We start from the raw sequence: 15,900 nt of genomic DNA on the forward strand, positions 1-15,900 counted from the left end.
CGCACACACATTTCCCCTTCAAATTTGGAGGGGGGAAAGTGCATCCTATGGGGCAAAAAATATGGTATATATGCATCTGTTTTTCTAAACACAACCTAGATTAACTGTGGGGAACCAGTGGCCCTCCAGATGTTAGGACTCCCTCTCCAGAACGGCCAGTCATCAAGCAGATCTGGAGAGCCGCAGGTCGCCCACCCTTGCGGAAAAAGGACTGTCGACTAGAAGGAAATTCCCAGTTAAACGGGCTACTGGTTAAAAGATCACTTTCATTGCATCTTGGCTTAAAAAGGCACTGCGCCCTCTCGTTCTGGATTTTCTCCGGAGTTTCCCTCAGACGTAGCAGCCAGATTGCAGCCCAGAAACTGATGCCTTCGCTGAACGGGGTTTCCCTCAGAATCCCCCCCAACCGACTTCGGAGGCGGTTAACGGGTGGGCGTTTCCGGGGAACCTCGCCCAGCGGCCATTTTTACCATCTTTCCCCGCTCAATTCCCCCTTTTCGAGATGTTTTAGAAACTTCCCAGCACACTCGTGCTAAGTGGGGCCGGGCTGCCCTACGCCTGACTTACGCGGATAACGGTCTTAATTCCGTCCTGAGTCCGGCTCTCTCCGCCGCTGGTAGGAGGAGAAAGAGAAAAGGCGATGGCGCCCCTCAACTGCCACACGGACTGTGTGGAGAGGCCCCTGTCGCGTGCGCTGCGGGCCCTGGGCGCCCAAGTGGGCGCGCACCCGTGGCCCTTCCTGCTCGTGCCCATGGCGCTCTCGGCCGCTTTGGGCGCCGGCTTCGCGTTCCTGAGCAGCCTGGAAGACAACGACATCGAGGGCCAGTTCACGCCGCTCGGGGGCCCCGCCAAGGGCGAGCGGCGCTTCGTGCAGGCGCACTTCCCCACCGACGACGCGCGGCGCTTCTCGGCCGAGAGGCTGAGCACCGAGGGCTCCTTCGCCTCCCTCCTGGCCGTGGCCCGCGGCGGAGGCTCGCTCCTCACCCGGGAGGCCTTCGCCGAGCTGCTGGCGCTGGACGAGGCGGTGCGGGGGCTCCGCAGCCCCGACGGCGCCGCGCTCCCCTTCGCCCAGCTCTGCGCGCGGAGCAGCCCCGGCCACAACTGCAGCAGCACCAACCCGCTGCTCAGCTTAGTGCAAGGCGACCCGGCCGGGATACAGGCGCTGCTGCCCGACCTCACCTTCCCGCTCTACTTCCCTCCGCTCATTGCCAACCCCCTTTACCTGCCCCCCTTTCTGGGAGGCCTCGACTTGGGCCCCGGGGATGGGCCGGCGCGCCCCGTCCGGGCAGCCAAAGCGCTGCGCCTCTTCTACTACTTGCAGGAGGATGAGGCTTCTCGCAGAAACGACAGCGCGCTCTGGCTCCGGACGTTTCTGGAGCGCATCCCGGGCGTGCTGAAATCCTTGAACCTCGCAACCATCCAGGTAAGCGTCTCCTGGCACGATGGAGCCGCGATATGACTCTCTGTGTCTGCCTGATGCATGCTGCCATGCTTACTGGAGCGAACAGGATCTGAAGTCAAACCACTAGGGTCAGAGGTTCCCCATGCCTAACGCACCTGCATCAGCAAGTGGAGGCATTCAGTGGCGGCCAAACATTTAATTTTAGTAAGTAATTAGAAAACAAGCTATTGCAGCATCTCTGGCAACGCAAGAATGCCAAGGAGTGCCTCTTTCAAAATAATGCACATTATAACTATGCCTTGTGTCAATCTCTAGGTTTAAAAAATGCATTTTATGCTTTTATGCTGTTTCCTGAATTACTTCTTTTGCACAGCTTGGACATGCTTGGATGTAAATCAGGGGCATAGGCGCCGACTCCATGGGGCTTGAGGGGGCCCGAGCCCCCTCAAAAATTCGTTTGGGGGGCTCCGCCCCCCCAATAATCTCCGGCGCCCCTCCAGCAGAGCGCCATCGCCGCCCCTCCCCCAGCCCAAAATGCACAGGGTCGTGCTGCATGCCTTCTGCCCTCCCTCCCAAGCAAAAGCTCCACCCAATTTCCTTCGGAGCGGATTAATAGGCGCCGCACGCTCTCCCCTATTCGCTCACGAGGAGGCGGTGCCACTTTATTTGCATATTCATGAGCTTATTTATTATTCATGAGCTTTCCCGCCCCCGCCCCCAATATTTTTTATAAGTCCGCGTCCCTGATCAGGGGCAGAAAACCTTGAGCCCATGGGCCAAATTTGGCCTGCCATGCTTCACCATTTGGCCCATAAGGCCATTTTGCCCAAACCATACCCACCTGCCCTACATCTGATGTCACATGTGATGTCAGGCATAGGGCAGGCAGAGATAGGGCTAGATCAGCTGCACATACAACCAATCCTAGCAGAAGGGACCACCCATCAGCTGATGCATTGGGACTTCAGTTCTGCTTGGGCACCATCTTCCCCCGTTCCCGTGGGCCAACTTTGACAGGACCACCTTATCTGTCAATTGCCTCTACGCACATGTCAAAGTTGGACCGTAGGATGGGGAGAGATATGGTCAAAAAGGTTCCCCACCTTTGATATAAAATGATTAATAAATTATGTAGATAAATAAATGAATACTTAAATGATCCAGAGCCTAGGCCCAGCACATAATTTTTCATATAATTTGCATATGTAATTGATGTGCATACAGTGGTGCCTCGCAAGACGAAATTAATCTGTTCCGCGAGTCTCTTCGTCTTGCGGTTTTTTCGTCTTGCGAAGCACAGCTATTAGCAGCTTATCGGCTATTAACGGCTTAGCGGCTTTAAGAAAAAGGAAACAAACTCGCAAGAACTCACAAGACGTTTCATCTTGCGAAGCAAGCCCATAGGGAAATTCGTCTTGCGGAACGACTAAAAAAACGGAAAACTCTTTCGTCTAGCGAGTTTTTCGTCTTGCGAGGCATTCGTCTTGCAGGGCACCACTATAGATGCCTCTAGAAAATTAATATGGTGGTTGACTGGGATTTGGAGAATACAGTAATATTCTTTGCAGGACTTCCAACTGCACTATAAATAAAGTTTTCAAAATATTTTTAAATAGGGGGAGCAAGGGGATTGAGATTTGGGCCCAACTGCAAAAAGCTTGGTGCCCTGAATTAACCTTTAGCAACACCTCCGCCAGATTATGTCAGTGTGATGGGCTGATTTGTTCGAAATGCATATCATTCGACCCACAGCTCCTCACCCATAGGAACCCCTCCCCCTTCTTTGTGAAAATGAAAACAAAAAAGGACCTGCTCCCTTAGCATTTGTAGAACAGAAAGCAGAACCTCACTGGCTGCTAAAAATGAGGGTTGGCTAACAAGCCCAAGCAAAATTTGTACTGTATCTGTTTTCTCAGCTAGGGTGGTTATTAGTGCAACTAGTTCTGCTTATCTGTGCTACCCAGGCCTGAATAGTTCCACCCTTTCTCTCTCTCTCTCTCCCTCCCCCCTCCCCCCACCACTATGTGGTTTGAGTACTGGAGCCAGTAACACTGTTCAGTGTAAGGCTATTAATATGCCTCTTTGCATCCAGAAGAAAAGTATAGGAACTGCTCCAGACAGTAAGTTTTATTCCATTTGGGTTAGTCTGTTGCAGCTTTTCATTCATTAGCATGTATTTCCCCTCTCACCCTATTAAACAGAACTCACTCTGGTACTTAGAGGCATAAGGGACATGGGTGGCATTGTGGTCTAAACCACAGAGCCTAGGGCTTTCTGAGCAGTTTGAATCCCCGCGACAGGGTGAGCTCCCGTCGTTTGGTCCCTGCTCCTGCCCACCTAGCAGTTCGAAAGCACGTCAGAGTGCAAGTAGATAAATAGGTACCACTCCGGCGGAAAGGTAAACGGCGTTTCCGTGCGCTACTCTGGTTCACCAGAAGCGGCTTAGTCATGCTGGCCGTACGCCACATCCCTGAGCCAGTAAAGCAAGATGAGTGCCACAACCCCAGAGTCATCCACGACTGGACCTAATGGTCAGCAGTCCCTTTACATTACTTAGAGGCATGCTGCTTCTGAAGCTGGAGACATGGAATAGCATCATGGCTGGTTGCCATCGGTATTATTATCCTCCGTGGATTTGTCTAATCCCATTTTAAAAGTTATGTAAACTCGTGGCTGTCTCTAGAAGTTGGAAGCCAGACAGTGGTGCTAACCTGCGGCCTCTGCCAGTCATAGGCTGTGCACACATTGGTGACTTGAGGCATTAGAGACTTTGTTCAGCCAACCCAACCAAGCAGCTTAATGAAGACTGAGAATTGCTGGGCGGCCTCAGAATGTTGAGTGTCCAATGGGATGCGGAGTGAAATGAATTATTCTCAAAGAGGGCAGGGCTGCCTAACTTGAAGCCTTGGTGTATGAAGTCCTGCACTGTTTAGGACGGGCTATCTGAAAGACCACCTCACCCCTTATATGGCAAATCAAGTCACTGAGGGCCTCCAGCAGATACCACCTGATCAGGAGGTCTGTTCCGCACAATGTAGGACTTGGGCCTTTAGTGCTGTGACACCTGTCCTTTGGAATTACTCCCCACTGCTTGAATATTACACAGACGCTGTATCGGCTGTCTTTTAAGTGCCTCCTGAAGAACCTTGCTCTTAGCAAGTAGAGATCTTTCCCAGTCTACATCAGTATTGGAATTGTTTTAAGGATGTTTTTATTGTTTGCTATCCTGGGCCCCTGTACAGGAACACTCCATGCTGCAAAATGTATTTCAGGTCCCACTTATATTCTGCTAATTGCACCCTGTCTTTATACTCTTGTGAGCATTTAGATTTATATATCAAGGACTTCCGGGTTGGCGCCATCGTCAATGGCTGAATTCCTCTGACCGGGAGGAATTTGCCCCGTGGAAAATTGGGTCTGGCCGCTACGGCAAAGGCAGAGACCCGCAAAAAATCACAGGCAGGAGAAACCTGTGAACGTGGGATTCGGCGGGCACCTTTTGCGCCTCCCCTACTCGCGGGGAAACCCGATTTCGGGGTTCCGGAGCGACGTGCGGTGAGTGGTGCGGTGCTTCGAGTCGTCTGCTTCTTCCGTGGAGCGAAGCCGCATAGCTGTTGCCGGAGAGCGCTGACTTTTTCCTGTGGACAATTTGAATCTAAAGCAATTACCCGTGAGTAGAGCTGGAATGGGAGAATTAGATTTTTAAACGTATAATTTGGTATCGAAGCGGGGAGGTTCAATACAGGAAGTCCGCCTCCCCTTTTTGTAAATAGACTGAAGCAAAAAGGCTGTAAGCTGAAGCCTTGGAAAGCCCTTTGCAAAAGACTAAAATTTCAACGGTAAAGAACATTTAATCCCCCCTCGGGGGCAGGAGAAGAGGGGGGAAGTTGTGGACTGAGTAGACCTGCAGGAGAGAGTGAAGAGAGTCAGAATACTGCCGCTCTGACCCTGGAAACGGGCTGCTAGCTGGATTGACGTCTTTTGGAATGTCCATTGACAGCGTATAGAACGTTCACTGACAGCTAGCTAAGTAAGACAAATACATTGTTTCTACATTGTTTCTACAGTCTCTGGTTGTTTCTAAAAAGGAATAAATAGTAACAGAAAATGGAAACTAACTTTGGATGTTTGAACTGTGTTTAAAAGAGGACATTATTGATCAATACAAGTAACATAAATTGAAACTGTTTCCCCCTAGTGGAAGTTTTTGAAACTGGTTGTTTTACAAGAGTTCTACAAGTGTGGAGCTAGGGGAATTTCCAGCTGTAAGATAAGAAACTGTGAGACTCTGGGACTGACCTTGAATCGTTTAAGTGTTATGGCAAATGGAAAGGAAAAAATAGATTTGCCAACTGCTGAAAAAACATTAAGGTCTGGGAAGATTAGGCAGCAACCTAGGAGAAGTTCAATACCAGATCCCCTCCCTCCGGCTGCTGCTGTGTCTATATCAGCACAACCAAAATCAAAAGGAATGCTATCAGAAGAGGTACTAGCGGTTGCGTTAAGTAAGATAAATGACTCATTGGAACAGCTTGATAAGAAAGTGGACGCTGCAACTAATAAAATTGATTTAAATACGGAAAGCATAAACAATTTGGGACTAAAGGTGAATACCAATACAGAAACGATTCAGAAATTGATACAGGACTCCACTCTGATACAGCAGACTGCGGAGGAAGCTAGGGAAAAGGCTGCAGCTGCTGAATGTAAAGTAACACAATTGGTGAAAGAGAGAGTCCCAGCCCTACAGAGGCAACTTGATGAACATAAGCTGACGCTTGCTATGATTGAACTTAAAGAAAAACAGACAAATTTGAGGATCAGAGGCCTACCTGAATTTGAGAAGGAAAGTTTGATAGACTTTCTTACACAGGAATTTGCTGATTTTTGGGACCTGGACTTGGGACAAGAAGAGTTTAGAATAGTGAGGGCCTTCAGACTTGGAAGAGGAGGGGGAAAAGAGAAGAATATAATAAGAGACTGCTTGATTACTCTTCGATCTAAAGAAGAGAGAGATAGAATCTTGGGTTGGCACTACCAGAAGAACCTAGAAGTACAACAGTCAAGAGTGGTAATTTTTAAAGACGTCCTGAAATATCTTTTGGATCTTAGGCCTGACTACGGAGATATTGTTGCCCTGCTGAGAAAGAATAAAATTATCTTTAGGTGGGAGTTTCCCCAAGGCCTATCTTTCAGTTTCAAAGGTAGGAAAATAAAAATAAGATAGATCAGTAGAGGATAAAGTGAAGTTTTTGTACAAGTACGAGGAAGATTTGCAGAAGGGACTTGGAAAAGAGCCAAGAGCATCGGACAGAAGATCACCAGATAGAGCACCAGAGCAGAGAGCATCGGACAGAAGATCACCAAACAGGGGAACATTGGACATATCAACATTGTCTTTTGGACTGGACTCCCCAGTGAACGTGCTACCATTACTACCAACAGAAGAAGAGCAAGCATTGGGTGCAGTTGGAGGAACATTAGCGTAATTACATGATGGCGTTGCAGGTTTTGAGCTGGAATGTGAATGGACTAAATTCCCCTGAAAAGAGGCGGAAAGTCTTTCATTTATTGAAAAAAGAACATTTGGACTTAATTTGTTTACAAGAAACACATGTGATAAGGCTACACAGGAAAATAATGAGTAATAAAAGATTGGGCCAAGAATTCATTTCATCAGACAAAGTTAAAAAAAGAGGAGTGGTCCTCTATGCAAAGGAGAGCCTATCACCGAAATTCTTATTTAAAGACGACCAAGGAAGATTTGTAGCAATTGAAATTCAATCACAAGGAGAGAAATTTTTGATTCTAGGTATATATGCACCAAATGAAGGAAAATCGGAATTCTTTAAGAAGTTACATGAGACCCTGATGGATTATATGGATTATAATATGATTTTGATGGGAGATATGAATGGAGTGGTGTCTACAAATATGGATAAGGCACAGAGACAGGTAGTCACCAAAGATGGTAGACTACCAAAACCCCTTTTTGACATGACTGAAAATATGGATTTAGTTGATATTTGGAGAATGAAGAACCCTCTGGGAAGAGAGGGAACTTTCTTCTCTGAGGCTAAAATGATGTGGAGAAGAATTGACCAAATCTGGGTAACCAGGGGACTGGCTCCGAAGACTAGCAAAGTGGAGATCTGCCCCAAAACTTGTTCGGACCATAATGCGGTGAAGATGGAAATGAAATTAACGCCAAGCGGCTCCTTCAGATGGAGGATGAATGACACCTTGTTTAGGAATGAAGAGGTGACCGAGAAGGCCCAAAAAACTCTAAGAGATTATTTTGAGATAAACATGAACACTACAGTGGAAAAAAGAGTAATTTGGGATGCAAGCAAAGCGGTTATGAGAGGATTCCTAATACAACAGAATGCAATTAAGAAGAGAACTCAGAATGGAAAAAAGGATAAAATCCTGGGAAAGATAGGGGAAGGAGAGAAGAAACTGAGAGCAAAACCAAAGTCACAGGAGATTCTGAAAGAGATAAAGTTATACCAGGTACAATATGCGAAGCTGATGAATCAGGAAATAGAATGGAAGATTAAACAGATGAGGCAAAAGACATTTGAATTGGTAAATAAATGTGGGAAATTGGCCTGGCAAATGAAAAAAAGACAAAAACTCAATACTATCACGAATTTGGAAGTGGAAAGAAAAAATATACAGAACCCAGTGGAGATTAGGAAGTGTTTCCAGAGGTATTTCAAACAACTTTATACACAGGAGAAGCAGAAAGAAATGGACATTGATCGATTCTTGAAAATAAATGGACTACACAAAATCTCACAGGAAAAACAACTAATGTTGAACTACAAAATAACGGACCAGGAGGTGGAAGGGGCTATTCAGAACATGCAATTAGGTAAATCTCCAGGACCAGATGGTTTGACTTCAAGATATTACAGATCTTTGAAAGATTGGTTAATACAACCATTGAAGGAAGTCTGTAATGAAATATTGGAAGGAAGAAAGGCACCAGAGTCGTGGAAGGAAGCTTACATTACACTTATACCGAAAACAGACTGAAAAGACACAGCTCAAAAACTACCGCCCCATATCGTTGCTAAATGTGGATTATAAAATTTTTGCAGACATTTTGGCCAAAAGATTAAAAAAGGTGTTAGTAGAAGAAATTCATAAAGATCAAGCGGGCAGACATTTGTCTGACAATATGAGGAATATAATTAATATTTTAGAAAATACTAAGGCTGTCTTCATATTTGTGGACGCGGAGAAATCCTTTGACAACATTTCTTGGAGTTTTATGAAGAAGAATCTACAGGGGATGGGGGTAGGCCAAGGTTTTGAAAATGGTATAGGTGCAATTTATTCAGAACAAAAGGCAAAATTAATTGTGAATAATGTAGTGACAGAAGAGTTTAAGATTGAGAAAGGGACACGACAAGGTTGCCCAATTTCTCCACTGCTTTTTATATCGGTCCTTGAGGTTTTGTTAAACATGATAAGAAAGGACCAAGAGGTCAAAGGTATACAAGTTGGAGTTAAACAGTATAAACTGAAAGCATTTGCTGATGATTTAGTATTGACCCTACAGGAACCAGAATCTAGTACAAAAAGGGTATTGGAATTGATTCAAGAATTTGGGCAAGTAGCAGGTTTTAAGCTGAATAAGATGAAAACTCAGGTTTTAGAGAAAAATTTAACTGTAAATGAGAGAGAGAAATTTCAGGAAGAGACAGGACTAACATTGGTTAAGAAAGTGAAATATTTAGGGGTTAATATGACTGCTTAAAGGGAAGTCTTCTTTCTGCACATAACTGTTAGTCTCTTTCTGCACAAAACTGCTCCATTTTGGGGAAGCCTTGCTCCTCTTTTCTCTTGCTTTCTGAGAAGTCTTGCTCGTAGGTTTTTCCCTGCTTTTGCACACACTGTACGAACCTGCTCTTCACGCCTAGCTGACCACATCCACAGAACTTGATTGTTACATTGTCTCATGCTATGATCAATCATTAGTAACAGACATCCCAAGCTCATGGAAAACAAACTGTACCTGCTCTCCATGCCTAGCTGACCACATCTATAGAACTTGATTGTTATATTGTTTGTGCCATATTAATCTCTAGTTACAATTCAATTAGGAGGCTTCATGTCTGTCTAGTTCTAGCTCCAATTCCCAGCCTTTACTCCATCAATGATAAATGATCACATGTAATCCCCACCTATCACATGTAATTCCCGCCTTAGTAGTTATGTTAACCAATCACAAGTTTCTTTGTGTATGTATCAACCAATCAGCCACAGGCCCACCTGTGGCAATGCTTGTAATATTCAATAAAAGAGGCTCTCAAGGTCCGCCCAGACAGACGCCTCATGTTACACCTGCCTCTCTCGTCTCCTGTGATTTTTCATTCCCACAACTGCTAAAATGTAAATCTATTTAAGGATAATTATGAAAAAAGTTGGATTGAAGTGAAAAAGGACTAAGAATATGGTCAAACTTGAAGTTATCATTGTTAGGCCGAATTGCTGTGATAAAAATGAATGTGCTGCCAAGGATGTTGTTCTTGTTTCAAACATTACAAATTTTGGACAAGATGGATTGTTTCAAGAAGTGGCAGAAAGATATTTCCAGATTTGTTTGGCAGGGCAAGAAGTCCCGAATAAAATTTAAGATATTAACTGATGCTAAAGAAAGAGGTGGATTTGCCCTGCCAGACTTAAAACTCTACTATGAATCAGCTGCTTTTTGTTGGCTGCTTCTTGAAAACACTGATGTGTTGGACCTAGAAGGTTTTAATAATGTATTTGGTTGGCATGCATATTTGTGGTACGATAAGGTAAAAGCACATAAAGCGTTTAAAAATCATATTGTCAGAAAAGCATTGTTTAATGTATGGATAAGATATAAAGATTTGTTAGAAAAGAAAACCCCAAGATGGTTGTCAACAATGGAAGCGAAGGCACAGAAAAAACTCAATATGGAGGCCAAATGGCCGAAATATTGGGAAATTCTGGAACAAGAGGGAGACAGACTAAAATTGCAGAGCTTTGAAAAATTGAAAAATAAAGTGCGAGATTGGCTCCATTATTATCAAATAATGGAGGCATATAATTTGGACAAAAAAGTTGGTTTCCAGGTGGAAAAATCAAAATTGGAAACAGAATTGCTAGATTCTAAAATTAAGAATTTGTCAAGAATGTATAACTTGCTGTTGAAATGGAACACTCAGGATAAAATGGTGAAATCAGCTATGATTAAATGGGCACAAGATGTTGGACATAATATAATGATGGCTGACTGGGAACAGTTATGGACCACAGGTATGAAATTTACGGCATGTAATGCCCTAAGAGAAAACTTAATGAAAATGATTTATAGGTGGTACATGACACCAATCAAGCTTGCAAAAATTTACCATTTGCCTGAAAATAAATGTTGGAAATGTAATGAGACTGAAGGCACATTCTTTCACCTTTGGTGGACGTGCCCAAGGATTAAGACGTTCTGGGAGATGATTTATAATGAAATGAAAAAGGTATTTAAATATACCTTCTTGAAGAAACCAGAGGCCTTTCTCCTGGGCATGGTCGGCCAATTGGTGCCAAAGAAGGATAGAACTTTTTTTATGTATGCAACAACAGCAGCAAGAATACTCATCGCGAAGTATTGGAAGACACAAGATTTGCCCACCCAGGAAGAATGGCAGATGAAGTTGATGGACTACATGGAATTGGCGGAAATGACTGGCAGAATCCGAGACCAGGGAGAGGAGTTGGTGGAAGAAGATTGGAAAAAGTTTAAAGACTATCTACAGAAATATTGTGAAATTAATGAATGTTAGAAAAATGTTGAAATGAAGTTATATGGCTTTAGTAGAAATATTATAAGGAATTAAGTACAGATAGGTTAATAGAGTATTAAAGGAAAAAATAAGGTTAGAATGAGTTAAGATAATTATAGGATAGAAAACAGAGGAAGATGGAAAGGAATTGCTGAAATAATTAACAGAAGTGGAATACAAAAAGGGAGGTGTGAGGAGGTCGTGGAAATAAGTGAATGAAAGATGGGATAATGAAATTGTTTGATTTATTTTATTGTCTTTGTCTTGTTTTGTTAATTTGATGTGTTGTATTGTTTTTCTTTTTCTTTTTTTCTTTTTTTCCAGTGTTTTTGGAAAAATAATAAATATTATTAAAAAAAAATAGATTTATATATTAAGAGAGAGAAAATATTTAACATGTGACCTTCTCTCCCCCCCCCCCCCGCTCCCTATGGCAGGTGGCTTATTTTACTTCATTGTCCAGACAAGAAGAGTTTGAAAAAAATACTAAGGAAGTGGTCCCTTTGTTTTCCATCACGTATACCTTAACAATAACCTTCTCTATTATCTCATGCTCAAGGTAATTGCTGAGAAAAGGGAAGTAATTTTTATCTTTTCATTTTGTGAGAGTGTATGGGGGACTCCCTGGTTCTGAATGGGGCAACTGTGCCCCTGAAGGAGCAGGTGCACATCCTGGGAGTCATTTTGGACTCACAGCTGTGCATGGAGGTGCAGGTCAATTCTGAGTCCAGGACAGCTGTCTACCAGCTCCATCTGGTACACAGGCTGAGACCCTACCTGCCCGCAGACTATCTCGCCAAAGTGGTGCATGCTCTAGTTATCTCCCGCTTGGACTACTGCAACGCGTTCTGTGTGGGGCTACCTTTGAAGGTGACCCAGAAACTCCCAACTAATCCAGAATGTGGCAGCTAGACCAGTGACTGGGAGTGGCCACCACATAACACTGGTCTTGAAAGACCTACATTGGCCCCCAGTACATTTCTGAGCACAATTCAAAGTGTTGGTGCTGATCTTTAAAGCCCTAAACAGCCTTGGTCCTGGATACCTGAAGGAGCGTCTCCACCCCCATTGCTCTGTCCAGACACTGAGATCCAGCGCTGAGGGCCTTCTGGCGGTATCCTCACTGTGAGAAGCGAAGTTACAGGGAACCAGGCAGAGGGCCTTCTCGGTAGTAGCACCCACCCTGTGGAACGCCCTCCCATCAGATGTCAAAGAAATAAACAACTATATGACATTTAGAAGCCATCTGAAATCAGCCCTGTTTAGGGAAGTTTTTAATGATTGATGTTTTAATGTATGTTTAACCACCTGTTGGAAGCCGCCCAGAGTGGCTGGGGAAACCCAGCCAGATGGGCGGGGTAGAAATAATAAATTATTATTATTATTATTATTATTATTATTATTATTATTATTATTATTATTATTATGTATTAGGAGGAGGTAGTAGATCTACCAAGCTTCATCTGAATGTCTGCCATCTTTCCCACATTCCATCGAAGAATGCAGACTCAATGGCCTTACCAACAGCCAACTTTGTTCTCCCCCCTCCTTAGTTTGTTTACTGTCTAGCTGATGAAGCATTCTGGGGAGCTTGGAAGCTTGCATCCTTTTTTGAGATATTTTGTGCAACTAGGGCTTCAAAACAAAGCTTCACGCAGCTTCAGTGCATGCATAGCCGATCCATGTGGTGCTAACGGGTTTAGCTTGGTTCAGTGGGAGGGGGGATTAGCACGTTTACCGTGATACTCTGAATCGAATTAGAATCTTCTTAATCTGTTTTCCAGGCTGGACTGTGTACGGACAAAAGTGTGGGTTGCAGCTTTTGGGGTGCTGTCAGCAGGCTTATCTGTCGTCAGCAGCTTTGGATTGCTGCTCTTTTGTGGGGTGCCGTTTGTTGTCACAGTTGCAAATTCGCCATTTCTTATCCTTGGTAAGTGAGCAAATGTACACATTCCTCCTGACTTCTCCATTGGGCTTTTCATTAATATATTTAAGAATCATGATGGGTGAAAATTCTCTTACATATCTACGGGTTTGCGGCGTTAAGGAGCCTTTTTGGGGGGAGCCAAGCCATTCAAGTATCAAGGTACCACTGTATTTCTCTTCTCGCATGACATATAGGAACTAATATGTTATATATTTGCCATTCTTCAGGGGTTGGTGTTGATGACATGTTCATCCTGGTGTCTTGCTGGCAGCAGACTAAAGTGAAGGACAGTGTCAGAGAGCGAATGGCTGACACCTATGGAAAAGCAGCTGTATCCATTACCATCACAACCCTCACAGACGTGTTAGCCTTTTACATTGGAATTGCAACTCCATTCCAGTCCGTTCAGGCATTTTGCATCTATACAGGAACAGCCTTTGTGTTCTGCTACTTATACAACCTGACATTCTTGGGGGCAGTTCTTGCTTTAAATGGGAGACGAGAAGAAAGCAACAGACACTGGCTCACATTCATGAAAGTGAACAATGAGCCTCAGGATTCTCAGGGCTGCACATATAACATGTGCTGTGTAGGAGGGTCTTTTGATGAGTCCACTGGAGCAGAGACTGAACACCCCATGAATGGATTCTTTAGAAAGTATTACGGTCCCTTCCTTATGCACAGCTGGACCAAGGTGCTTGTGGTAGTCCTTTATCTCATCTACTTGGGTATTAGTATTTTTGGCTGCACTCAAGTCCAAGAAGGTATAGATCTTCGAAATCTAGCTAGTGACAATTCTTATGTCATCCAGTATTATGAATGGGAAAAGGAATATTTTTCAGAATACGGCCCAAGGGTTATGGTGGTTGTTACTGAAAGCAAAGCTTATTGGGATTCATCTGTCCGTGCAGATGTTGAAAACTGTATGAACGCACTAGAAAGCTCATCCTACGTCAACAAGAATTTATCAGTGTCCTGGTTGAGAACTTACCAAGATGTCGCTAAACGTATGTCTTTCAATATAGATGACCATAGGCTTTTCATTGACAATTTAGCCACCCTTTTTGGGATTAATCCAGACTTCAAGTGGGATGTTTATGTTATTGCTACAGAAATAATAGCATCACGTTTTTTCATACAGACAGTCAATGTTACTACTGCAGTGGATGAGAGTAGTCTTTTAAATGAGCTGAGAGGTCTTGCTAAGGACTGCAAGGTACCGTTAATGGTTTATCATCCAGCTTTTATATACTTTGATCAATATCTTGTGATCGCTCAGGACACGGTTCAAGCTATTGTGATTGCTGCTGGAGCCATGCTACTCATTTCCTTACTACTCATTCCCAATCCTCTTTGTTCTTTGTGGGTAACCTTTGCTATTGCCTCTGTTATTGTCGGTGTAGCTGGTTTCATGTCCTTCTGGAGTGTGAATCTTGATTCCATATCCATGATCAACCTTGTAATTTGCATAGGGTTTTCAGTAGACTTCTCAGCCCATATTTCTTATAATTTTGTTGCCAGTGAGAAACACAAAGTGAATGACAAGGCTGTGGATGCTTTGTACATCCTTGGCTACCCTGTTACGCAGGGAGCTATTTCCACTATCTTGGGAGTTATTGTCCTCTCCATGGCATCCTCTTACATCTTCAGAACCTTTTTTAAGATAATGTTTCTGGTGATCTTGTTTGGGGCTGTTCACGGACTCATTTTTATTCCTGTGTTCTTAACTTTCTTCGGCTTTTGTAGTAAAATGCCAAATAGACAGCTTCCAGTCAGTGCCCAGAGCTCCAGTGCTGGAGGAGTTCCTCTCTAAGATACAAATACTGTATTATGAAACCGCCTAATGTAAACATGACAATATTACAATGAGAGCAGTTCCATAATGGAACTAATTACCTAGCGGACAGGAGTGGACTCTTCCTGGTGAGCATTTAAGGTCCCCATCCCTACCTTGCAGGCTGCCATCTGATTGGGTTTTACTTTGATTCTGACTTGATTTTAGGAGGTAGGATGTATTTTAATTGATTGCTTGATTTTATGGTAATATGTCATATATTTGATGTTAGCCTCTATGAGCCCAGTTTTGCCTCAGATAATAAATAAAATTTATTATTATTATTATTATTGTTCCTCAGTGTTCTCTCTCCCACCACTTGCGGGCCAACTTTGGAAAGTGAGCAGGACCACTGACATCACGATTACATCAGGTGGCCCTTTTGCCCACATGGGTCTTGCAGAGCACTTTTCATAGGGCTTCGTAAGACCCAATGATTAGCTGATTGTCAGGTTTTGCAAAGCAAACACTGCTGTTTGCTTAGGATATTTCAGGCACCACCATTCCACTGATTGACAGTGCCTCAAAACCCCTTTCAGTTGAGCCATGTTTTTACCTGGTCAACACTTGATGTAGGGCGGGCAGACATGGCTTGGCTGAAATAGTCTTGTGGGCCAAATGAGGCCTCACAGACCTTATTATTTATTTCATTAAAATTCTATACTGATTGAATGTAAAAAACAAACAAAAAAACCACCTCAAAGTGGTTTACAAAAATGCACCCCTGCTAATTATGCTTACGGACCAGAAGTTCTCCACACCTGCTGTAAACTATGGGCCTCCATTTGGGTTGGGTTAGAGACTGGTGATGTACTGGAAGAAATGTTGAGAATTTTCAACCTGTGCTGTTACCGGTACATCTTTGTCACCCAAGGTGCCTTTAGAGCTTTTAACTAACCTAGTGTCCTTCAGATGTTGT

At 43.8% G+C, this 15,900-nt stretch overlaps 2 protein-coding genes across 2 annotated transcripts in view; one reads left to right on the forward strand and one right to left on the reverse strand.

Annotated features, from left to right (window-relative positions):
* Positions 1 to 646, reverse strand: part of LOC310689622 (phenolphthiocerol synthesis polyketide synthase type I Pks15/1-like) — a 26,296-nt gene extending 25,650 nt beyond the window's left edge. The window contains exon 1 of the mRNA XM_083467348.1: positions 568 to 646. The gene's annotated coding sequence lies outside the window, so the exon portion shown is untranslated. The remainder of the gene's footprint in view (positions 1 to 567) is intronic.
* On the forward strand, positions 641 to 15,268 carry LOC310689643 (patched domain-containing protein 3-like; the record flags this gene model as incomplete). Its single annotated transcript, XM_083467427.1, has 4 exons — positions 641 to 1,423; positions 11,658 to 11,779; positions 13,005 to 13,150; positions 13,375 to 15,268. The coding sequence occupies 4 exons, from the start codon at positions 641 to 643 to the stop codon at positions 14,958 to 14,960; spliced, it is 2,637 nt and encodes an 878-aa protein (XP_083323553.1). The 3' UTR covers positions 14,961 to 15,268.
* Between the last annotated feature and the right edge of the window lie 632 nt (positions 15,269 to 15,900).

Source organism: Podarcis liolepis, assembly GCF_965112155.1.
Source record: "Podarcis liolepis genome assembly, chromosome: 12".
Taxonomy (NCBI): Eukaryota; Metazoa; Chordata; class Lepidosauria; order Squamata; family Lacertidae; genus Podarcis; species Podarcis liolepis.